The sequence below is a fragment of the Ranitomeya variabilis genome, chromosome 4 (genome assembly GCF_051348905.1).
Source record: "Ranitomeya variabilis isolate aRanVar5 chromosome 4, aRanVar5.hap1, whole genome shotgun sequence".
Lineage (NCBI taxonomy): Eukaryota > Metazoa > Chordata > Amphibia > Anura > Dendrobatidae > Ranitomeya > Ranitomeya variabilis.
The window spans coordinates 524,697,432-524,724,964 of NC_135235.1; the positions used below are offsets into that span (position 1 = coordinate 524,697,432).

At 41.4% G+C, this 27,533-nt stretch overlaps 1 protein-coding gene across 1 annotated transcript; it reads right to left on the bottom strand.

Annotated features, from left to right (window-relative positions):
• Positions 1-26,818, bottom strand: LOC143768103 (G-protein coupled receptor 39-like). The gene is made up of 3 exons (XM_077256791.1): positions 26,384-26,818; positions 2,919-3,807; positions 1-1,471 (listed from the first exon to the last, which is right to left on the bottom strand). The coding sequence occupies exons 1-3, from the start codon at positions 26,816-26,818 to the stop codon at positions 1,143-1,145; spliced, it is 1,653 nt and encodes a 550-aa protein (XP_077112906.1). The 3' UTR covers positions 1-1,142.
• Between the last annotated feature and the right edge of the window lie 715 nt (positions 26,819-27,533).

Here is a 27,533-nt window from a genome sequence, read left to right on the forward strand (position 1 = left end):
TTGCTGGGATATGCACTTGTCAATCAAGCTAATTGTATTATCATTAGACATAATGTATTTTTCTTTGTTTTTCAAGAGAAAGGGACAAAATATATTGTATATGAAGATCTTATTATTATCTTTATGTCCCACCTCCTACTGCATATTAAAAAATCCGCTCTCTTATTTTAGGTGTTCTTGAATGTATACAATGGGGTATAAAATAGAAGATAGGAGGAGAGTAAGGCTATGTTTACACATTGTGTTTTTGCAGCATTTTTGTAATGTAAATTATAAGCTGCTTCTTACAGTAGAAGCAAAAGCTATGAGACTTCAGAAATTTGAATGTACAACATTGCTTTTTTTCCTAACTGAATTGGTAAACTGCTGCTTATTTGAAAACTGCAGCATGTCACTTCTTTCAGCTTTTTTTCACCATAAAAAACAAATGGGAAAGTGCAAAAATACTGCAAAAAACAGCTATGTGGGGTTTTAGGCTGCTTTTTTTTTTGTGAATGAAGATAACTTTCCTAAACATGTACTGTTACTCGACACATATAAACTGCACCAAAACACAGTAAAAAATACAAACAGCAAAAAAGCAGTAAAACCTGCCTTTTGTAAAGCAGGTTATTTACTACCAAGACAGCAGGTTTTGGCGGCAGAAAGAGAACACCACAATAAAGCAAATTGTGAACATAGCCTAAGGCTGGGCACGTGCATTATATTAATGGACACTTTAGGGTCAACTCTCCTAAGCTGTCTATATGAACATGCAAGTCATAGGAAACTGATTAAAATCATACATTGATATCTGAGATCCAATGTCATATTTCAGAGAAATACACATTTTCATTATATGAAAATAAGCTGTTAGGATCTATGGGCCAGTCCCAAATCTCCCTGAGATTCTCCCTGCCAGCGGCTTATCACCAGGAGAAGAAGTGATAGGTGATCCAAAATCTGACATGACCAATCTACACATCTCTTGTAAATTAGTTGGCTGGCTTAAAATTGTTGGGGCAAAGGATAAAAGCAACACTGCTAGCCTTACAGCCAGTTATATATCTCGTATGCAGGAGGATATACAACAAATCAGGTATTGTCATTTGGAGCAATCAAATAGAACAAGACACATGTGAATAAAAAGCCAACACTAGAATCTATAACATATCACTTGCTTCTTGGCCTACTGTGGAGAGCCGGATTCCTTGGTCTCTTTCATGTATCTCCCAGGATCCAGATTCTGGAGACCGTTTTGTGCAGGGTGTGATGCTATGTAGGAAGGCTCTGCGAAAGTTACGGGATGTCAAGTTGTACAACAGTGGGGTAAGACAAGCACTGAGGTAGTAGAAACTATTAGTAATGGGCTGTAAGGTGATATAAGAGCGGTAATAAGTCTCTGTCCATTGATCTTTATTCCTCAGTACCGTCATTAGTCTCCGTGATTGGAATGGTAGCCAACACACAGCCAGCACACCTACAATACAGCCTGGAATTAGAGAGAGTGTGTTACAATAGATGTGTCCAGAAATATTCATTATATTTGGTACCTATATATGAAAACATACACATAAAAAAATAACAAAATGCAGGATAAAAATATAAAAATCTGGCTTTTTGAGACAATTTTTCACAAAAGAAACAAATGTCCACATCTATAGGATGGCAGCGTGGTCCTCTTGGTCAGGGACAGATTATAGTTCAAGCCATGGGAAATGAGTAGTCTGTAGTTATAAGGATATATGGTAGCTTCATGCTGTGAGCACATACTACACCTAGTGGCTTTACCAAAAAGCAGAATAAGATGCAAAGAATAAAATGAGTGGGTGACCTATATTGTGAAAAAAATGTGAGAATAGAGAATAAGGGGTATTTCAAATGTATCTGGTGGTGACGTATCTCACTGCTTATTAATCTTCCTTACTCATGGATAAAATTGTAATACCTATGTAATCCGAAAAATATTACAGTACCATTACAGAGTTATGTAAAAGTTATGTCCTGTGGAAAGGTGGCTGACAACCTCTATGGCTATTATGTGGGATACAGTTAGTGGTTGTCACAATAACTTAAAGGGGTACTATCATCTTATACATTTATGGCACATCCAAAAGATATGCTATAAATGGACAATAGATGTGAGTCCTATTAATGGGAACTGTACATATCTCATAAAGAGTAGGGAGGGGTTGATATACTTATACAAAATAATGGGAATTCTGACCATCACTCCACTGGTGCGGCACAGGCGAAGAGCCCATTTATGTAGGTGCTAACTAGTACAGCCCGCAATTGCTATACAATTACGGCATAGTCTGTGGATATGCCATATATGTACCAGATAGGAATACTCATTTAAGCATACCTCCCAACTTTCAAAGAAGATTACAGCGAGATCGTAATACTCCACAAAATAACAGCTCAATAGAGTATCAAATGTTTCACACCAGAACAAATTTACTGCCTACCACAAATTAGCCTTGTTAATAATAAATTATTTGCATAAATTATGTATAGGTCCAATAAAAAAAATCATGTAAAGGGTAAGGTTAAGGAAGGTTTAACTTATAGCAAAGAGTGAAACACACTGACATTTCCTAAGTAGCAGCATCCCGAGACCTCCACAAATCGCTAAAATGAAGGTCAGAAGTCCTCAGCTAAGTGCCACGATCCAATACTGACAATGAGCTCAATAGTAAGTCTTTGGTCTTCAGAACTGACTGCAAATTTGCTGATGAAATAGGTCTATTAATACATTTAGTGAGGGAAAGAAAACTTTGCATAGAGAACACGAAACTTAATATTTCTCCTGTTCTCCCATGAGCCCTCATTGTATAGCTGTGCCTGCCCTGGGATGGAATTTTTAGTAAACTAGCACAAGAAAAAAATGCAGCAGATGGCCATAGGAACCCACATTTTACTAGGTCAGAACTTACCTAGCAGTCTGGCATTTTGTCTGCGGACAGCCACATTTCCACCGCTGAACCTGCCCAATTGCTGTATAGATCCATTAGGTCCTCTAATTGCCAAACTGTTGTTCCTGTTCCCTTGTAGAGTTCTCCTGATGTTCCAGCAGGTTATGGCCACCACTAATAATACACCTAGGTATGTGAGGAAGGACGCCCAGACACTTGCCTTAAATAGCTCTACCCATGGGCTCAATGGGGTACACACTGACACTTGCTTTTCTTCAACTGCTTTAACATTGATGTTTTCCACTCCTATTGAAAAAAGTATAGGCAGACCAGCAATCAAAGAAACTATCCATAGAAAGCAAATGCGTAAGCGTACCCTCGATGACTGACGTATGTGAAGGCTTAAAGGTTGACAGGTTGCACGGTGCCTATCATAACTCAAAGACAATACATTAAATATAGCCGCATAGCAAAGCACTTCCCATAAGTAATAGAAGCCAGAGCATCCAACGGATCCCAGCGGCCAAGGAAAAGGACTCCAGATACTGCCATACAACTCAGCTGGGATGCCCAATACTAGCTGCAAAATGTCACAGCACGCAAGGCTACATATGTGGTGACTAAGTGAGGCTTGAACACTTCGTCCATCACGGATGCTCCTCAGTACCCTTATGACCAAAGTGTTCCCCAAAATTCCAGCCAAAAGTAGAAGGACGTATGCCAAAGACACTAAGGATTTGGCACAAACCCCAAGCTTGATTGGGGCCTCAGGGGTGGCAGTTGGGGAAGACATTGATAAACCAAGGTCAGGTCTGTCAAAAGATAAATTAAATGCAGGCAGTTCTTTATAATGGGAGCGCATATAGGATTCCAAAAATGGTATGTCCCTTAGATCGTGATTGGGTTTGGTCTATACATATGTGAAAGTCAATATGTGCAGATCCTCATATTCTCTTCACATTTCCTTGTACTAACCCTTTTCCAACTCCTTTCACTCTTTTCCAGGAATTTTACATACTTCAGCCTTGGTGTGTGTAGCAAGCTGTAGAAAATGACAGATTATCTTTTCTATATGTTGTTCTTGTTCTCCAAGGTTCCTCTTGATATGAGATCTTCCTTGAAGTCTTGATCTTGAAAGCTTCCTCAATGATCGTTGGGTTGAAGACGCTCTTTCTGAAATCTCCAGTGTCTCTTAATAGTGTCTTATAATGAAGAATCAGATTTCATCAGAGCCTATAATATAGCTTGTTTCTTCAGTGTCCTCCTGTCCAGTCTTTTCTATTCAGTGCTGCTTGACGTTTCGTCTCGTTCAGCTGCTCTTTAGTTTTCCTGTATTTTTGCTTTTTGTTATTTACTCACTGTAATGTCAGATATGTCTTTCTTTTTTTTTCCATTCTGGCACCCTACACCCCTCTATCTTATAACTTCAGAGAGGAAATGACAGGATGTTAGTTTTAGGAGTGTCAAATTATGAAGATGCTCGCTAGGTCATGGATTTGAGCGAGCGGTCTGCTGGTGTTGCCGATGTTGCCCCTGGATTCAATGAAGTATTTGGTGAAAACTTCACAGCAACAATATGGGTTCTGTAATCAAGAACTTGCTTATCTGTGCAATGCTCTGCATAACAGAGGAAGAAATGGTAAGAGGTCAAAGATGAGAGTTGCTGCATCTCAACTGTACAGTTATTAAGTAGTCTACATTTGTGTTTTGAATTCTGTTATTCTGTTCTATAATAACAAAAATCTCATATTTATATTTTATTTGTATAATATTTAGTGAATAAGAATCAAATGTTATGACATGCAGATATCTGTAAAGCGTTGTGGAACTAATGGCGTGATATATAAATAAAGAATAAATGTCGATATCTGCATGTTACATCCACGTAATCACTCTCTGCTTGTGACATGAGGTGGTGCCACACTGTCATTATGGGCAATGCTCAGTTCTGGAGACAGTGCTGCAGTTCGGCTTAATATTCTTGGGGACTTGACAGGGAATTTTGGGGGTTAATTCCTGAATATGGGTTTTGGGTTTCTAATTACACCCTTCTCTGAGATTTGCATTGGGCCTCACACTATGTACGGTAATCCCCTTGCTCCCTACCTTGAGTACCAGTTATAAATTTACCTTACTCTGGTTCACTCCCGTTTATCTTCTCCAGTCTTGATAGCTTGATTTCTGTTTCTAACTGTTTTGCTGCCTGATGATTCTGTTCTTATTCCTTACCTTCTGGTACTGGACTTGGCTTCCTGACCATCTTGTGCCAACCCACTCCAACAGCCAGCAGTCACTTTATGAACCCAACTATGGAGCCTCTTGGTAAATTAAGTTCCTTGTACAGGAATAAAAATGGTGAAGGCCAGTGGCTAATGGTACGCCAGTCCATGGAGGTCCAATGAAAAGCACCCAAGCTACCATGTGCATAACTTTTTGACAATTCATTACTCCACCATTGTGACTATTGCATCAATCTTACATTAGGTACAGGTATTACATATAAAGAGAACAACCCATTGAGAAAATAAAAATTCCCACCTTTTCCTGTATCGCATATTTTTCGATAATGTGCAGAATCCTTTGCAAACGCTAGGTCTAATTCCACATATCTTGTTTACTGATAATGAGATGGCCATGTAGGGTAGAGCACTGATCAGGCTTAAAATGCCTATATGAAACAGGTATACGACCACCAGGAGCGAAGCTATAATATGCAGGGGTTGCAATCACACCCAGGCCCTGCAACCTAGGGGATCCAAAAAGGTTCCTATGACCCATATGAAATGACAATTACTATTAAAGGGAACCTGTCACCAGTTTTGTCATATATCAACTAAGACTACCACCTTATTCAGCGCTTGTGCTGCATACACATAAATGCTTATATAACCCACTGACTCCCCCCAAAAACTTCTCTCCCTTTCTGTATGGTAATCAAGTCGGTTGTGGCATGGTTTCGGGCATCTCCATCCCTCTCCCTGGCTGCTGCTCATTGTCCTCCTTCTTTAATTGACGTGGATGACACCTTGCGTCATCCACATTGCTGGGCAAAATCTGCCAAGCGTGATTTCTGTGCACAGGCACAAGATTTCGCCCAGCAATATGGATGGGGAGGCGTCGTCCATGTCGATTAAAGAAGGAGGACAACGAGCAGCAGCTGGATGGAGGGATGGAGATGCTCAAAACCATGCCTATCGGACTGACCAGATTACCATACAGAGCAGGAAAACTTAAAAAGGTTTTTGGGGTGGTATACAAGGGGAGTCAGGTTGATATAAGCATTTATGGAATGCAGCACAGGCGCTGAATAAGGTGATAGTTTTACTTGTTATATGAGAAAACTGGTGACAGTTTCCCATTAAAGACTTATGGTAGTTTTGGGCCCTCAAGCTTCAAGTTACCAAGTTACACCACTGAAGGCCATCATAAATTAACTTATCCTTCTACCTATATGGACAAAAGGATTGGGATGTTTACACATTACATCTAAAGAGCTTTTATGATATCCCTTTCTAAATCCATAAGTACTAATATGAAGTTGCTCCCCCGTCCCTGCTCCTTGCAGCTATAAGAGCTTGCATTCTCCTAGGAAGGCTTTCTACAAGATTTTAGTGTGCATGTGTGGGAATTCTTTCCCATACATCAAGACGAGTTCAAACACTGATGTTGGAAAATAGGGCCTGGGTGACAATCTCAGTTCTAGTTCTATGGGGTGGACGAGGATATACACACAGACAAATCTCCATGCTACAGTCTTGTGAACAACACTCCAAATACCTCCTGAAACAACCAACACCTCCAACTACAGAACTAGGCAGTATGCAAACTAACACTGGCAATCCCCAATTGCCAGAGGGGAGTATGGATAGCACAGGGGAGAGGCCAACACTGAATGTCTCAGACCATCAAAGCAGGGAAGCTCCAGGAGCTCTCAACTGAACAGATTTACACCTGCACTTGTAGCAGAAACCTGCTCTGTTTAATATGATGGTAAAGTGCTTCAAATCAGTACAGGAGTATGTGAAATCAGACACTATTGTCTTATGGCTCTAATCTGTCACAGTAAACCCATGACAGTACCTCCCCTTCTAAGAGGGACCTCCAGAATCTCAGAGCCGGGTCTATCAGGGTGTGCCTCGTGAAAAGACTGGATCAATGTGACCACATGGACATCAGATGCTTGTGACCACATTCTCTCTTCAGGACCGTAACCTTTCCAGTGTGCCAGACACTGAAGAGACTGACGAACCAAGCGAGAATCAATAATCTTAGCTATCTGAAATTCCAAATTCCCATCAACAATGACTGGGCATGGAGGTGGTTGTGATGGTTCAGAGAACACAACGTATTTTTTGAGTAGAGACCGATGAAACACATTATGAATCCTAAAAGTGGGTACCAAAGCAAGGTGTAATGCTATAGGATTGACAACAGCCACAATCTTATAAGGACCGATGAACCTGGGTCCCAGTTTCCAAGAAAGAACCTTTAACTTTATGTTCCTTGAGCACAACTACACAAAATCACCAACAAACAGGTCCGGACCCACCAAATGTCTCCGATCAGCCATACACTTACTGTATATTTGAACCCCATCCTCTTAAAATTATTCAGAACCTGTTGCCACACAGATGTAATAAATGATGAAAATTGTTTCTCTTCAGGTATTCCTATTAAAAGAGTAGAGCTGAGGATGAAACCCGTAGGCTCCGAAGAACGGAGATTACCAGTAGACTCATGACAATGGTTATTCACCATAAATTCTGCTAGAGGTAAGAAAGTTACCCAGTCCTCCTAATTTTTAGAAACAAAACACCTACGATAAGTCTCAACATTCTGGTTAACATGTTCAGTTTGCCCATTAGACTGTGTACGTAAAGCTTAACAAAAACAGCAGATGGATCCCCAAATGAGCACAAAATGCTTTCCAAAATTTGGAAACAAATTGCACCTCCCCAGCCAGAAACAATATCGGTAGGAATCCTATGTAATTTTATGATCGCTATGATAAAAATTTGCGCCAAGGTTTTGGCATTTGGTAAAGCAGGTAGTACAATGAAATGAGACATCTTGCTGAATCTGTGCACCACCACCAAAATAGCTATATTACCTGTAGATATGGGCATATCAGTGATGAAATCTACCTATAAATGAGTCCAATGTCTACTGGGAATCGCCAATCATTGGAGAGACCCAGACGGACGAGTGTGAGGGGTATTAGAACGCGCACAAACACTGCAGGCGGCTACACACTCCCAAACATCCTGGTGTACCCCTGATCACCAAAAACACAGAGTAAGGAGATCTGTGGTGGCTTTACTACAAGGATATCTGGCCAAGACCGAATCACGATTTTCACTTAGAACTTTAAGACAGAGATACACTGGTACAAACATTTTACCTAATGGATAGGCAGCAGGGGCATCCCTCTGAGCCTCTACGAACTCTTTCTCAAGTTCAAAACATATAGATGTAATAACTACTTCTTTCTGTAGTATAGGAACCGGTTCACCATTATCTTCACCCCCAGGAAAACATCGAGATAAGACATCCGCCATAATGTTCTTATTTCCCGGTCTACATGTCACAAAAAAAGTTGAATCTGGTGAAGAACGACGACCATCTTGACTGTCTAGCTGTCAGACGCTAAGCAGATTCGTACTATAAAAGATTTTAATGATCAGTGATTATCGTGATAGCAAATGTGGTGCCAATATTCAAAAAGGGCTCTAAAAGTGAACCTGGAAATTATAGGCCAGTAAGTCTAACCTCTACTGTTGGTAAAATATTTGAAGGGTTTCTGACGGATGTTATTCTGGATTATCTCAATGAGAATAACTGTTTAACTCCATATCAGCATGGGTTTATGAGAAATCGCTCATGTCAAACCAATCTAATCAGTTTTTATGAAGAGGTAAGCTATAGGCTAGACCACGGTGAGTCATTGGACGTGGTATATCTCGATTTTTCCAAAGCGTTTGATACCGTGCCGCACAAGAGGTTGGTACACAAAATGAGAATGCTTGGTCTGGGGGAAAATGTGTGTAAATGGGTTAGTAACTGGCTTAGTGATAGAAAGCAGAGGGTGGTTATAAATGGTATAGTCTCTAACTGGGTCGCTGTGACCAGTGGGGTACCGCAGGGGTCGGTATTGGGACCTGTTCTCTTCAACATATTCATTAATGATCTGGTAGAAGGTTTACACAGTAAAATATTGATATTTGCAGATGATACAAAACTATGTAAAGCAGTTAATACAAGACAAGATAGTATTCTGCTACAGATGGATCTGGATAAGTTGGAAACTTGGGCTGAAAGGTGGCAGATGAGGTTTAACAATGATAAATGTAAGGTTATACACATGGGAAGAAGGAATCAATATCACCATTACACACTGAACGGGAAACCACTGGGTAAATCTGACAGGGAGAAGGACTTGGGGATCCTAGTTAATGATAAACTTACCTGGAGCAGCCAGTGCCAGGCAGCAGCTGCCAAGGCAAACAGGATCATGGGGTGCATTAAAAGAGGTCTGGATACACATGATGAGAGCATTATACTGCCTCTGTACAAATCCCTAGTTAGACCGCACATGGAGTACTGTGTCCAGTTTTGGGCCCCGGTGCTCAGGAAGGATATAATGGAACTAGAGAGAGTACAAAGGAGGGCAACAAAGTTAATAAAGGGGATGGGAGAACTACAATACCCAGATAGATTAGCGAAATTAGGATTATTTAGTCTAGAAAAAGACGACTGAGGGGCGATCTAATAACCATGTATAAGTATATAAGGGGACAATACAAATATCTCGCTGAGGATCTGTTTATACCAAGGAAGGTGACGGGCACAAGGGGGCATTCTTTGCGTCTGGAGGAGAGAAGGTTTTTCCACCAACATAGAAGAGGATTCTTTACTGTTAGGGCAGTGAGAATCTGGAATTGCTTGCCTGAGGAGGTGGTGATGGCGAACTCAGTCGAGGGGTTCAAGAGAGGCCTGGATGTCTTCCTGGAGCAGAACAATATTGTATCATACAATTATTAGGTTCTGTAGAAGGATGTAGATCTGGGGATTTATTATGATGGAATATAGGAATATAGGCTGAACTGGATGGACAAATGTCTTTTTTCGGCCTTACTAACTATGTTACTATGTTACTATGTTACTATGTGACCAGATGAACTGCCCCCTCTAGAAAATGTTGCCACTCTTCAAAAGCCCGCTTAAATGCCAAGAATTCCCTATTATCAATATCATAGTTTTGCTTGGCAGATGACAACAAAAAATCCACATGGACACCATTTACCAGGAGATGCACCCTGCAACAATACAGCCCCACCCCTACCTCAGATGCGTCTACTTCTACAATAAATGGCTGAGTGACATCAAGCTGTATAAGAATTGCCGCAGATGCAAAACATTTTTTCAAGGTATGAAATGCCTCTGGCCAAATTGGACGATTTAGAAAATTCCGTCCTTTTCCTGATCATATCCATCATAGGTTTGGCCACTACCAAAAAGTTTTTGATGAACTTACGGTAGTAGTTGGTGAAACTCAAAAACCTTTGTAACACCTTTAAGTCTTCAGGAGGATCCCAATCCAATATCGCCAAGACTTTTTGCCGGATCCATGCGAAAAATGGTGGATGATAAGTAATAACCCAAAAAAGGGATCTCTTGAACCGAGAACATACATTTCTCTGATTTGACAAATAATTTATTGTCTCTGAGTTTCTGTAAGACTTGCTTGACGTACCTGGTGTGACTCAAGGTCAGATAAACAAATAAAATGTAATCAGAAGAAATCTACCTGCCAGGTGACTAAAAATGTAATTTACCAAGTGTTGAAAGAGGGCTGGAGCATTAGTCAACCCAAATGGCATCACAAGGTTTTCATAGTGTCCCTCAGGTGTATTGAAGGCTGTCTTCCACTCATAACCCTCATTAATTGGAATGAGATTATACACCCCTGAGATCCAGTTTTCAAAACCACTTTGCTCCTACAATCTGATTAAAGAGGTCCGGGATGAGATGGAGAGGATATGGATCCCAGACTGTGATCTAATTAAGCTTGTGAAAATCTAGGCAAGTGTGTAACCCCCCAGCTTTTTCCTTGATAAAGAAAAACCCTGCTGCCACGGGAGATGAAGAAGATCTGATATGGCCCTTTGCCAGCCTTTCCGCGATATAGTCCTGCCTCTATGGACCAGAGATATTATATAACCTGCTCTTAGGCTACTTTCACATTTGCGGTTAAGTCCGCAGCGTATCATCCGCAACCGCAAACGCATGCAAACGTCTGATAACGCAGCGTTTTTTATCCGTATCAGCTTACACATGATGGTAAAAAAACGCAGCGTTTGCATGCGTTTTTACATGTGTTTGCGCTTTTTATGCGCATGCGTTTGATATTTCCAGGAGGGTGTGTCTTTAATGGGCATGTCTAAATCAGTTCCTGGACATGCGCAGTCCGAAGTACGCAAGCGCATCAAGCGCATGCGTACGCAAAGACATGTGTACGCATGCGTTCCCATAGATAGTAATGCGCTTTTTTGCCGCATTTGTAGCACTAACAATCACATACGTTTCTAGGCGGCAAATTGACGCCTCTAAAATTACTACATGTTGCGTTTACCGCACCAAACCGCAGACGACGAAACGACGCATGCGTCGTCAAACGCGGCAAAACGCAACCGATCGCAGACACATGCGTCCCTAATGTTAAATATAGAAAAACACAACGCATGCGGATTATTACGGAAGAAACACTGCGGACACAACCGCAAATGTGAAACCGGCCTTAGACAGTTGGCCCCAGGTATAAAATTAACGGCAGAATCATAAGGACATTGGGGAGGAAGTTCTTGACACTCCTGTTCTGAAAATGCATTCCCGAAGTTAGGCAGATATTCAGGCAGAGATTGGGTACTCACCCTGGCTAGTCGGGTGCCCAAGCAGTGTCCATGGCAATGCTCACTCCACTTTACCACCTCCCGAGTCAGCCAGTCTATCACAGAATTATGCAGCTTATGCCAAGGTAGTCCAAGAATCACAAGAGAGGGCAAGCCTTTTAACATATAACAGTCAATGAATTCTGAGCACATGGCTCCTACCTTTAATTCTCGAATGATCTGAGTAATATACCTCTGGTTCAAGGGTATCCTAATCACCACAGAAACGCAGTCAATAGATCCCATAAAATATAACTTTATTAACTATATAATAAAAACCAATACATAGAAGCAGGTACAGCGGCAAAGATGGGGACAGTGGAGCACTATATGGCAGTACAAAAACCCAAAAAGGGCCAGTGGTATCACCCGCTACATAAACATACCGTAGAACAGTATACTCAAGGTACCGTCACACTCAGCAACTTTGCAAAGAGAACGACAACAATCTGTGAAGTTGCAGCGTCCTGGATAGCGATCTCGTTGTGTTTGACACGCAGCAGCGATCTGGATCCCACTGTGCCATCACTGGTCGGAGCTAGAAGTCCAGAACTTTATTTCGTCGCCAGGTCGGCGTGTATCATCATGTTTGACATCAAAAGCAACGACGCTAACAATGGATGTAATGGAGCTAACAACCAGCGAGAACGAGAAGTGAGTCGCCGTTACGTCACTGGATCGCTCCTGCATCGTTCTGGAGTTGCTGTGTTTGACATCTCTACAGCGACCTAAACAGCGACGCTCCAGCGATCTAGTTTAGGCCGGCTCGTTGTCTATATCGCCGCAGCATCGCTGAGTGTGACGGTACCTTTAGACTAGCAAACCATAAATATGGAGGAATAAATATGTACATATAAGATAAATCACTAAAGACTAGTCATTATCGAGACAATACAGCTGAAATAACCGAATAATACCTAGTGTGTGTAGCGGTGGGGGATTCGTGACGAGATTTCGCAATGTATTACTAGGAACGCTAGCTACCGGGAGTGTCACTGCGCGGGACGCCGGTAGGTGAGAATACTGCGATTTTTTATTTTTTTAACCTGGTTTGAGTTGTGTATGCGTTTTTGCAGCGGAAAACCGCTTGAAAGACGCATACACAACAGGTGCACATAGCCTCGACGGGTCCGTCAGAAAGACGAGCCCAGTGCACACATTTTCCACAATCTGCGCAGGATCCGTCATTTCAACGTCTTGATGGATCCTGTGCAGTTTTGGAAGACGGAAGTGTGAAAGAAGCCTAAGATACAATATTGTTACACTCCAGGAAGACATCCAAGCCTCTCTTGAACCCCTCAACTGAGTTCGCCATCACCACCTCCTCAGGCAAGGAATTCCAGATTCTCACTGCCCTAACAGTAAAGAATCCTCTTCTATGTTGGTAGAAAAACCTTCTCTCCTCCAGACGCAGAGAATGCCCCTTGTGACCGTCACATTCCTTGGTATAAACAGATCCTCGGAGAGATATTTGTATTGTCCCCTTATACACTTATATATGGTAATTAGAGCGCCCCTCAGTCGTCTTTTTTCTAGACTGAATAATCTTAATTTTGCTAATCTCTCTGGGTATTGTAGTTCCCCCATGGAACATGAGAGACATGGCCATTGGCCACCTCAAGGGAAACCGGAGTCTGATACAGAGCAAAGGCATCCTTTTCCCTTAGAGATAGCCCTTACCTGGCTACAGAGCGCGAGGTCATTCCATTTAGTATCTGTGGACCACCTCTGAAACTCCTCCGCTGGCTGGTATCCCTGCTGAAGCTGACGTAACATAGATTTGGCCAGGAAGACACAGACAGAAATGTTGTATATATGACCCGGTGCCTGAAAAAATTCCTCAACCATCCAAAGCGACTGTGTGTCTGCCGTGAGAGAAAATGCCTAGGATTGGGGGTCAGGAAAGCAGCTAAGGCTTGTAATGAAACTTGCCGTATATAAAATTGGGGATTGGGGGTCACCCTACAAGAGAGAAATCGAAAAATTATGATCCCCATCCTTTGCTCCTCCATTCCTGTGGATTGAGAATATAATTTAAAGTAAAGTTTACAGACCTCCCTGAAAACAACAAACTTGTCTCGTTCCCCAGAGAACCTGTCAGGGAAAGTGATCTTGGGCTCCACCAGGGGTTGCCTGGGAGTCGTGGTCCTTAAACCAAATGTGTTTGGGTGTTACAAAACAAACATGTACAGGTCGGCCACCTCCAGGCTGAGTTGCTGCAGTTGCCCTGTCAGCGCAGTAACTGGATCCATGATGGATAAAAAAATGGTTTTGGCAAGTGTTAATGTCACGGCACTGTTGCCGGATATCCCGGGCTCCTTCCCTAACCCTAAAACTAGGGGCGATGCAGCTATCCCTGCTCCCCGGATTACTTCTGATGGTGTAGACGTCGGGTCCATGTCCCTTCACACACCCAGGGAAGTGGGGAGTTGTAGTGTATACGAATACACAAAACAAACTCACAAGGGAATACATACAGGGATAAATGAAAATACCAATCATACAAATAAGCACTCACAAGCAACAGAGTGGAACAATGGGAAGTAAAGGAAGGATAAACCAAATAGGAGAGTATGAGGATATGCACACAGACAAATCACCAAGCTACAGTCTTCTGAAGAACACTCCAAATGCCTCCTCAAACATCCTACACCTACAACTCCAGAACCAGGCAGTATGAAACTAGCACTGCCAATCCCTGATTGCCAGAGGCAACCAGAGGCAAGAACATATATAAAAGCCAAAACAAGAAAAACATCTCCGCACTGCCGCAATTCGTTAGACCCTAATGTCTCTAACCCTTCTTAGCTGCTTTAGCCGTAATAATATAACCCCATATACACCTTGGGTGCTGCATCCAAAAAGTAGATTCACAGTGCAAAATAATAGCAAAAAAGTGTGGAGCGCACTCACCGGAGTAGAATTGTCAAACTTTTATTCGGACATACAAAAAGTCAGCAGGGAGGGGTGTGGAAACAAACGGACGACGGCCGTTTCGTGCAGACGGCACTTCAACGGGTCCTGACGTTGACAGGAAGCAGGGAGGATTCTTTTACCTGTGCAATTCTTATAGCTCCTCCCACTCCCAGACGTCACAGTGGTTAAAACACCACTTATCAGAATATAAGTGAGAAAAACAAATAACACATATATTAAAACCATTACAAATAAGCACCGCAACATATAAGAACTATAAAATACTGATATTTTTTTCAAAGAAACACAGTCATATCTATCTTCTCATTGAGACCAAGAGGTCCCAATGCGCCTGCGCGTAATATCCACCTCGCCTCTCTTTGCAATAGAAGACGATGCAAATCTCCCCCTTGTTGCGGTAAGGAGATTTTTTCTAATCCAGCAAAACGCAGAACTTGAACATTGCCTTCATGTTGTTCTCTCACATGATTTATTAATCTGGGAACCCCCTTACCTGTGCGGATGGAATTGAAATGTTTCCTCACTCTTACGAATAGGGGCCGAATCGTCTTACCAATATAGAAAAAGCCACACGGGCAAAGAATTACATATACAATATGTGTGGTTCTACAGGAAATAAAATCGTGTACTATGTGATGAATTGGGCCAATTTTTATCTTATTGCCTGTAAGATGGTATATACAAAAACTGCAATGGCCGCACTTGAAATTCCCTTTGGGGACACTGTCACTCAACCAATTCTCACGATTAGAGGCAAAACGGTTGCGTACCAGGCAATCTCTGATATTTTTGCTCCGTCGTCTTCTATTGCAAAGAGAGGCGAGGTGGATATTACGCGCAGGCGCATTGGGACCTCTTGGTCTCAATGAGAAGATAGATATGTCTGCGTTTCTTTGAAAAAAATATCAGTATTTTATAGTTCTTATATGTTGCGGTGCTTATTTGTAATGGTTTTAATGTATGTGTTATTTGTTTTTCTCACTTATATTCTGATAAGTGGTGTTTTATCCACTGTGACGTCTGCGAGTTGGAGGAGCTATAAGAATTGCACAGGTAAAAGAATCCTCCCTGCTTCCTGTCAACGTCAGGACCCTTTGAAGTGCCGTCTGCACGAAACGGCCGTCGTCCGTTTGTTTCCACATCCCTCCCTGCTGACTTTTTGTATGTCCGAATAAAAGTTTGACAATTCTACTCCGGTGAGTGCGCTCCACACTTTTTTTGCTTTTTTTTTTTTGCTATTAAGAACATATATAGTAGAGGGGAATGGCCAACAATGAACAACTGAGACCATCAAAGCAAGAAAGCTCCAGGAGCTCTCAACTGAACAGATTAACCGGTGCCCTGCTAGCAGAATCCTGCACTGTTTAATATAATGGTGAAGTTCTTCTAATCAGTGCATGAGTACATGAAATCAGACACAGCGGTGTTCTGGCCTCTCTCTGTCGAAGTAAATCCGCGACAATCAGAGGCTCCATTGAAATCCAGGTAGCAGTTTAGTTATGCCCTTCCAGGGTAAACCTGGCTTGAGGCGCGGTGGGTCCTTAATCCACCAGCATGACAGTGGAATATTTAGGAGATAAGAAATATCACAATCTGACTTCAGCCATTCTGTCTGTTAGTAAAGGCAGACTACATAGCCAAGGGACAGATGTTATACACCTTATATAGAATTGTAGCACTGGGACTGAATGGAAAACCTGAATTCAATGTGATTAAGGGGAATGCCCCAATACTTTTGTCCATATACTGTAGTCCCTTACCAGCTCTGTGGCATGTTTGCCTTCAGATATCACCTTATGACTTATTGACTGAACCTCTGGTACAATGGACAATGCTGTTAGACATGTCTTGCCACATGACCCCCCATCAATGGCCATTTTCCGGATGGGAGCAGTGCTGCTGTTACAAGATTTTGTTACAAGAGGACGTGGTTGGCTAAACTGACAAAACACTAGCAAACTTCAAAAGACCGATTATTAGTACATTTCCCATACATAAGTAAATATTTGACATCACGAGGACACCCCCTGTAAGTTTAGGAAATGTTACTACACGGCTGCTTGATACATTTTTTATAGTCACACATTTGACTATGATACAGGGTGATTGCCCTTTGTGGCTACTGCTGGGAGGGTTAACAGGGGCGACTCTGGGTTACATCTAACTAGAAGTCTCTTTAAACATTTGATGTCACATTTGTGGAATGTGGGATCATGAACCCTGTGTTTTCTCTGGTTATCATCTAGTCTATGTCAACCTTTATCAAAATATGCACTTAACTAAATAATGAGATAACAGCGCTTGGGATCCATAAGAAGTGCACATACCAGAAAAAACGAATGAGCAAATACATGGAAGCAGACATTTAAAGGGTTTTCCAAGGTTGAAAAACATGTCTGATTTTGTTACGAAATGGGGCCACCCCTGACCATGGGTTGTGTCTGGTATTGAAGCTTTGTCCCATTGATGTGAATGGAGACAACCTGCAGTATCACACACAACTGTAGTCAGGGGTGGTGCTGTTTCTGCAAAAGAACAGTAATTTTTTTTAATCACAGATAAAGCTATATATTCAGGCAGATAATCTGCCCATAACGAGCGCGTAAAGATTGTAAAGTAAGTCAGTTGGCACATGTTGGCTTGAGGAAGACTCAAACAGTTTGAAGACTGGAAATGTCGCACATACACGGGTGAATAAAGACCACACTTTTTTTCACTCTTTCACATCTGGAGAGCTGCCATGTTTTACTGTGTGTACATGGAGGATACCGGATCAATACCATGAGGCTGGCATCTTTCTGCTATGTTAGTTTTGTATAGTGTATCTGTCTCGTATCTATCTATCTATCTATCTATCTATCTATCTATCTATCTATCTATCTATCTCATATCTATCTATCTATCTATCTATCTATCTATCTATCTCATATCTATCTATCTATCTATCTATCTATCTCATATCTATCTATCTATCTATCTATCTATCTATCTATCTATCTATCTATCTATCTATCTATCCCATATCTATCTATCTATCTATCTCATATCTATCTATCTATCTATCTATCTATCTATCTATCTATCTATCTATCTATCTATCCCATATCTATCTATCTATAAGAAAAAAGGAGGGAGCACTCCAATAAATGATGAAAAAAAAGTGGACTTTATTAGCCCATATAAATTCATTAGTGAAATTTTACATATAAAATACATGACTCATATCAGTATACCGTATATACTCGAGTATAAGCCGAGATTTTCAGCCCAAATTTTTGGGCTGAAAGTGCCCCTCTCGGCTTATACTCGAGTCACGGTCGGCGGTGGGGTCGGCGGGTGAGGGGGAGAGGGCGCTGAGGCATACCTAGTCCCGGCGATCCTGACGCTCCCCCTGCCCGTCACACTGTCTTCGGGTGCCGCAGCCTCTTCCTCTGTCAGCGGTCACGTGGGACCGCTCATTAGAGAAATGATTGTGGACTCCACTCCCATAGGGGCGGAGCCGCCTATTCATTTCTCTAATCAGCGGTGCCGGTGACCGCTGACAGAGGAAGAGGCTGCGGCACCCGAAGACAGTGTGACAGGCAGGGGGAGCGTCAGGATCGCCGGGACTAGATGAGTATTTTATATTCACCTGTCCACGTTCCACACGCCGGGCACCGCTCTGTCTTCGCGTCCTCTTGTTCTGACTGTTCAGGTCAGAGGGCACGATGACGCATATAGTGTGCACGCCGCCCTCTGCCTGATCAGTCAGTGCGGAGAGACGCCGGGACGGGACGCTGAGGAGCTGCAAGCAAGAGAGGTGAGTATGTGTTTTTTTTTTTTTATTGCAGCAGCAGCGTTATATATGGCACAGATTTATGTGGAGTACCTATGGGGCAACGGTGCAGAGCACTATATATGGCACAGATTTATATGGCACATCTATGGGGCAACGGTGCAGAGCATTATATATGGCACAGATTTATATGGCACATCTATGGGGCAACGGTGCAGAGCATTATATATGGCACAGATTTATATGGCACATCTATGGGGCAACGGTGCAGAGCATTATATATGGCACAGATTTATATGGCACATCTATGGGGCAACAATGAACAGTGCAGAGCATATAAGGCACAGCTTTATAAGGAGCATCTATGGGGCAACGGTGCAGAGCACTATATATGGCACAAATTTATATGGCACATCTATGGGGCAACGGTGCAGAGCATTATATATGGCACAGATTTATATGGCACATCTATGGGGCAACAATGAACAGTGCAGAGCATATATGGCACAGCTTAATAAGGAGCATCTATGGGGCAATAATGAACAGTGCAGAGCATATAAGGCACAGCTTAATAAGGAGCATCTATGGGGCAATAATGAACAGTGCAGAGCATATAAGGCACAGCTTAATAAGGAGCATCTATGGGGCAATAATGAACAGTGCAGAGCATATATGGCACTGCTTTATATGGAGCATCTATGGGGCCATAATGAACAGTGCAGAGCATATATGGCACTGCTTTATATGGAGCATCTATGGGGCCATAATGAACGGTGCAGAGCATTGTATATGGGGCATCTATGGGGCCATAATGAACGGTGCAGAGCATTCTATATGGCACAGCTATATATGGAGCATCTATGGGGCAATAATCAACGGTATGGAGCATTATATATGGCACAGCTTTATATGGAACCTCCTTTGGGGCAATAATGAACGGTATGGAGCATCTTATTTTATTTTTGAAATTCACCGGTAGCTGCTGTATTTTCCACCCTAGGCTTATACTCGAGTCAATAAGTTTTCCCAGTTTTTTGTGGCAAAATTAGGGGGGTCGGCTTATACTCGGGTCGGCTTATACTCGAGTATATACGGTATGTGCATATTATTACAACATGATCTTTACTGCAATTCATTTAGTCCATTAGGACATGTGCATAGTGCTATATTGGTTTATGATTAGTTAAACACAAGTTGGTGAGTCAATATCTCAATTTTAAACACATCAAATCATAATTATTACACCTATAAACCGCACCTAAATCATTATTACGCCAGGCAAGTAGTCATAAATACACCAAAGAAAAAGCACTAAGCGAAAAATAATAAAATATATAAATTTTATTATAACATCAATAAAATCAATCAAGTAAATACCATATATAACCAAGGGGAACCAAAAAATACAGAAAACCACAAGGTATGGCTGGAAAAAGTGGTAACAGTCAATATGGAGTAACCTTCACAATATCAACATCATCATAATGACAGCAAAGTAATCACATATTCAAAGAACTTATATATAAAACATTAGTAATACACCGATACCACAGCCGTCAATGACAATGAACCCAAAGCCAGTGCATATATATGAAAAAATAATAGTTTATATAGAGATAAAGTGCAAAGTACCAGCTAAAAATAAATATAAGTATCAACAAATGGAAACGTTTTTAAGGGTTCAGAATCATTGTAAGCCGAAGCATCAGAGGATATAATAGCAGCATTAGAAAAAAGCAAGTAAAGGGAACATATTTACCCAGTATAGACCACCAGCCTGGGACCCACGACACCCGACGCACGTTTCGCTCAGGAAAGCTTCGTCCAAGGTTACTCCATATTGACTGTTACCACTTTTTCCAGCCATACCTTGTGGTTTTCTGTATTTTTTTGTTCCCCTTGGTTATATATGGTATTTACTTGATTGATTTTATTGATGTTATAATAAAATGTATATATTTTATTATTTTTCGCTTAGTGCTTTTTCTTTGGTGTATTTACATCAAATCATAAACCAATATAGCACTATGCACTTTATGAACATGCCCTAATGGACTAAATGAAAGGCTGGTCACAGCTGAAACGTTGCCACACCATATGGGCTAATAAAGTCCACTTTTTTCATAATTTATTGGAACCCTGCCTCCTTTTTTCTTCTATATTATTTATACAAATGGATATTTGTTTGGAGGGCCCAGCACCCTAAATTCATTTATAAGGTGCTGTTCCATTTTTTCATCTATCTATCTATTGTGAGGCAGTGACCGTTGTTATATGCGAGGGTCCCTATGTGTCCCCCAGGATGCGCACAGAAGCGTATTGAGGCAGCGGGAGTGCATTGCAGTCACAGGCATAGCTGCGATTGCAGTGCAAAATAAAAGTAAGAGTTGGTCTTGAGGAAGCTATTTTCCCAAGGTAGATTTAAGAAAACTCGCCATTGGCTTTTATTTTTTAAATGGACTACAGTTAGGCAGTGGGGCAGTCCGCTTCCAGGTCTTACAAGTGGCCTATGGCCACAGGTTCTTTGTAAAAGCCTTGCAGCAAAGGGTGGGGTGTCATGGTTCCCAATGGCAAGGGAACGTAAGAAATATATAAATAACGAACGAGCTCTCGGGTGATGGAAACTCGAGTTGACCGTGAGCTAAATCTACCACACAACTAATAGTAGCCAGGGAGCATACCTACGGCTTCCTAAATGCCACGCGCCAGCCGGAGGACTAACTAAGCCTGGTAGAGGAAGAAACAGACCTGGCTTACCTCTAGGGAAATACCCCAAAAGATGATAGCAGCCCCCCACATGTAATAACGGTGAAATAAGAGGAAAAGACATACACAGTATGAAAGTAGATTTAGCAAAGAGAGGTCCACTTACTAGATAGCAGAAGGATACAAAAGAGGACTTCACGGTCAACTGAAAACCCTTTCAAAAAACCATCCTGAAATTACTTTAAGACTCCTGTGTCAACTCATGACACAGGAGTGGCAATTTCAGCCCGCAAGAGCTTCCAGCTACAGAGAATTACAAAAACTGCAAACTGGACTAAAGATACAAAACAAAAGGACAAAGTCCACTTAGCTGATCAGCAGACTAGTAGCAGGAACATGCAACCGAAGGCTCTGGTTACAATGATGACCGGCAAGGAAATGACTGGAGAGCAAGGCTAAATAGGAAACTCCCAAACGCTGATGGAAGCAGGTGAACAGAAGCAGCAAAGTGCAAACAAGTCACCAGTACCACCAGCAACCACCAGGGGAGCCCAAAAAGCGGATACACAACAGTACCCTCCCCTTAAGGAGGGGGCACCGAACCCTCACAAGAACCGCCAGGGCGATCTGGATGAGCCCTATGAAAGGCACGAACCAAATCCGAGGCATGAACATCAGAGGCAGTTACCCAAGAATTATCTTCCTGACCATAGCCCTTCCATTTAACCAGATATTGAAGTCTCCGTCTGGAAATACGGGAGTCCAAGATCTTTTCTACCACGTACTCCAATTCACCCTCCACCAGCACAGGAGCAGGAGGTTCAGTAGAAGGAACCACCGGTACCTCATATCTCCGCAACAGCGACCGATGGAACACATTATGGATAGCGAAAGATGCCGGGAGGTCCAAACGAAAGGAGACAGGGTTAAGAATCTCCAAAATCCTATAAGGACCGATGAACCGAGGCTTAAATTTAGGAGAAGAAACCCTCATAGGGACAAAACGGGAAGACAACCACACCAAGTCCCCAACACGAAGGTGGGGGCCAACACGACGACGGCGGTTAGCAAACTGCTGAGTCCTCTCCTGGGACAATTCGGAAAAATAGCACCAGAACAAAAGATTGGACCAATAAGAAAGTGACAGAGAATAATTATCACAAAATTATTTTTATTTATTTATAGCAATAGTGACAAGCATAAAAAAATATATATATAAAAAAATGTATTAATCATATATAGTACAATACAAGAATGTGCACAAATAAAGCCGCATATAGTAGGGCAAGCCAGTTAATATAATAAATAATAGTAAAAAGCAATCTATAGCTTGTATTATCCTGACACAATGGACAAAAATATATATATGTGCAGGGTAGCAGCCAGGTAAAAAAATGTGATAAAATAGTGTAAACCAAAATATATATAACTATATGAAAAAAGTGCTATGTGCAATAACTAATTCCCACCAGAAGGTGGTGCTATAGACCGAATCAGGACAAAGTGATAGAAGAAAAAAAGTGCTATGTGCAATGACTAATTACCATCACAAGGGGCATCTCAATCCAAGGGCCAAATAAGGAGACAAGTAAGGTGCTATGTGCAATGACTGGTTACCATCACAAGGTGCATCCTAATATAAGGGCCAAGTAAGGTGCTCAGTGCTGCATTAGAAAATACGCCAGATTACTTACAATTTATCAGGGAAAATTCCAAGGCTGCCAACGGCTGATTATGTGCACCCCGACGCGCGTTTCGGACGCACAGTCCTTCGTCAGGGGGTATTGAAAATACATGATCGAGGGGCTTTAAATACTATATAGGGACGCCGATGTCAGCGCCCACCGTATGAACGGCGCATGCGCCACCCAGACAACCCGGAAGTCCGGGGCGCAGCGCCACGTGACCGGACGCACATGATGGTACAAGGCGTTGCCTAGGACACAGAGACGCCGCGACCCAGGCACCCGAGCGCCGGACGCGCATGCGCACAGCGGCAGGAGCGACATGGGTAACTGCGGACGAAAATAAGGAAGAATTTGTTTAAGTAAGACAACGAAAACTAGTGCTATATGGAAGGTGAACTAAAGGGGGAGTATACTACATAATAATATATCAGTTTTATGTGCGCACCCTATTCTTACTTGGATATAATATGTGATATAATGTGAATGCCAAATAAGAGAATATTTATGAACAATGAACGGAATATCAATTAAAAAAAGTGATAACTGTGCTACAGTACTAGAAAAGAAACACCAAAATATGTTGAATAATTAAAAAATGATAATATGTACCAGTGCCAGGACAACAATGAAATATAACATAAGACCATGTACATATTAAAATGATCAAATATTATAACACATATATGTACAATTTTTCTTATATACTAACAGTCCAATGTATATAATCCTCTAGGATCAGATAAAGGTGCAGAAGACAGCCACATGAGATCTGAAAAGGACAAGTCTCCGAATAGAAGCGATCCTGATCCATACACAGAGGCTCAACATTTGGAATACGTCCGCAAGAGGTGTGTAAAAATTTTTTTGCCTGAGATGATAAAAGCAATATAATTAATATGAAAAAAAGACAACAGAATTAAAAAGCTAAAAATATGTCGATCATGGTATTAAAAAATTATATATATATATTTTCCATATACATAACCATACCAATAATATATCAAAAGATAAAAAATAGATTAAAAAGGTTAAAAAGGTAAAAGGTATACAATAAATGGAGAATGTATAAAACCAATAGAAAAATTAATAGAAAAATTACAGAAACGGAGCAAAACTTATATTTTCATTAAGGCCATTAGGTGATACTGTGTCAAGCAGCCAAGTCCATTTAGTTTCTAATTGGGCCAAGGGTATGCTGATCTTCCCATTTCTCTCATTTTGTTCAATCATGTCTATCCCAACCACTTTTAAAAGAGAGGCATCACAGTTGTGATGTGTCTTGAAGTGTTTTGGTAAAGTCTTCAACATTGTGATGTCCTCTATTTCCCTAGCTGCTTGTATACCCAGTACATGTTCTCTTGTACGTACTTTTAATTGTTGGGTTGTCATCCCTATGTAGATGAGTGGGCAGGGGCATACCGCATAATATATTACAGCACGTGATGTGCATGTAATAGTATGTTTAATTTCATATGTTGTAGTACCCTTACTGTCTTTAAACAGTTGTGACCTAATGATGTTAGGACAGGCCACGCATTTTCCACAAGGTTTGCATCCAAGCTGGGGTCTAATCTTGTTTAGAAATGTGGAACAGGATGATGGATTACCGACATAGTGACTCTTAACAAGAGAGTCACCCAAATTCTGTGATCGCCTAAAAGTGATATCCGGATATTTGCCAATATACTTTGATAATACCGGATCACTCAATAAAATTGGCCATGATTTTGCCAGATAGTGGCGCATTAGATCCACCTGGCCATGAAATTGGGTAATGTATCTAGTGGGCTGTTCTTTACTCCGAGGTTTCACAGTATATAATGCCTCATGTCTTGTAGTGTGTTTAGCCCGATTATAGGCCTTTTTAACTGATCTACGGCTGTATCCACGCTCTAAAAATCTTTCCTTCAGGGTATTAGCCTGTCTCACAAAATCCTCCTCACTTGAGCATACTCTCCGAAGGCGTAAAAATTGGCCTATGGGTATAGAATTTATCATCGTCTTCGGATGTGATGAAGACGCATGTAAGTATGAGTTAACTGCCGTCGGTTTACGATATAAATCAGTCTGGAGAACATTGTCCACACCCCTCTTTACTTCGACGTCAAGAAATTCGATTTTATTCGGATCACATTTATAAGTTAAATGTATATTTAATAGATTTTGATTTAGCTGAAGCATAAAAGATTCCAGGGATGTAACGGATCCTTGCCAAAGAATAAAAATATCATCAATGAAGCGTACCCATAAGAGGATGCGCTCCATTGCTGGCATCAAATCAGACATCAAGAGGTCCCTCTCCCACAGCCCCAGGAATAAATTTGCATACGCAGGTGCGAATGAAGCACCCATTGCGGTGCCCTGGAGCTGCAGGTAGAAGGACCCCTTGAACAAAAAGAAATTATGAGACAAGGAAAATTGTAGAAGTTCCAAAACCAATTCATTCATGTTTCTAGATGTTGAGGAGGATTCTAAAAAGTAGCGGACTGCTCTTAGGCCATCACTATGGCGTATGTTTGTGTAGAGAGATTCTACGTCACATGACACCAATAAAGTGTCATTATCAATGTGTAGGCCATCAATTTTCTTTAGGAAGTCGTTTGTGTCTTTAATAAATGATGGCAATTCCTCAACTAAGGGTTGTAATCTAAAATCTATATATTTGTTAATATTTTCCATAAAGTTTTCACACCCTGAGATTATCGGCCTACCTGGTGGTACAGTCTGGTCCTTATGGACTTTAGGCAATAGATAGAATGTGGATATTGTTGGTTCTACCACTTGTAGAGCCGAAAATAAGTCCTTAGTTATCACCCCATTATCCCTAGCCTCTCTAAGGATAACCAATAATTCCTTTGAGAATTTATCCAAAGGATTGAATGTTAGTTTTTTATAGCACAGCTCAACCCTCAGTTGTTTGAATGCCTCTGCTTCATAAAGTGATTTAGGCCAAATTACTATGTTTCCACCTTTGTCGGCGGGTTTAATAAGAATATCCTGCATTCCCCGGAGTTTAGTCAAACTATTTCTCTCTTCCTTACTCAAATTAGCAGTATTAGGGTAGCGTGGAATCTTATTGAATTCTTTACTCACAGTCTGTACAAAAATATCCAAGGTCGAGCATGAAGAAAGAGGTGGGAACCTACGTGAACGGGGTTTTATAGAGTCCGGAATCTTACCTCCCTCAGTCTCGTTATGTTCACGTGCTAGTTCTTCCAAGGTGTTTAGTGCCTCCTGTTCCGCCTCTGTGGGGAATAGTAAATTAGTATCCTCGTTATGGAAATGGCGTTTAAATAATAATTTTCTTGCAAAAAGATGCAAGTCTTTGATAGCATTAAATTTATTAAAATTCCCCGTGGGACAAAACATTAACCCCTTATTCAATACATCTAATTCACTTTCTGAAAAAATGTGGGGACTCAAATTAATTACCTTGCTATTATTTCCATTTCTTTCGGGGGAATATCTAAAATTCCGTTTAGTTGACACATAACGAGGTTCCCTTTTCCGTTTGGGAGTAGAGATGACAGACATTGAAGTGGAGGCGGAAGAGGAGGCACAAGAGACATCACCATTGGCTATACTTGAAGTAGTAGACATAATACGTTCCCGAGTCATGTCCTTTGTTGTATTTCTGCGCCATCTGTAGATCTTCCCATTAGCAAGGTCTCTTTGGTCTCTCATTAGTTTATTGGCTTGTTTATCCTGGATGTCCTTTACCCATTGGTCCACCAATTTTTCCAGTTGGGGATTGATTGTATCAAATTGTTCAGGGGTGAGATTACCTTTGGCCTTCACAAGGCTTTCATCCAGGGACTTATCAATTTCAGTCAGGGTTTTCAAATTGAATTGTATAAGGAGCTCCATCAATTTTTTTGATGTATCATTACATATCGTTTCCCATTTATTGATGAAATCCTCATCATCAATGGGGAACGAAGGTGTAATTTGAATCCTTAGGCCTCTAGGAATGAGTTGCCTTTGGACATAGTTCTCCAGAAACGCTCTATTCCACCAAGAACGTGTTCTTTTATATGTTAAATTTTTTATGATATGAAAACAGTCATCATATTGTATACCACCATTAGAGGTTATGAGATTACCACTATTGCCAAACACAGCATTAATTTGTCCCTGCCAAGTCTGTTCCCTGGTCCTGGGACAATTCCAAATTATCCACCACTTGTCCCAAAATCTGATGCAACCGATCCACTACCGCATCCACTCCAGGACAATCCGAAGATTCAACCTGACCAGATGAAAAACACGGATGAAACCCTGAATTGCAAAAGAAAGGAGAAACCAAAGTGGCAGAACTAGCCCGATTATTAAGAGCAAACTCCGCCAACGGCAGAAAGGCAACCCAATCATCCTGATCCGCAGACACAAAACACCTCAAATAAGTCTCCAAAGTTTGATTAGTTCGTTCCGTCTGGCCATTGGTCTGAGGATGGAATGCAGACGAAAAAGACAAATCAATGCCCAACCTGGCACAGACTGCCCGCCAAAATCTAGACACGAACTGGGTACCCCTGTCAGAAACGATGTTTTCCGGAATACCATGCAGGCAAACCACATTTTG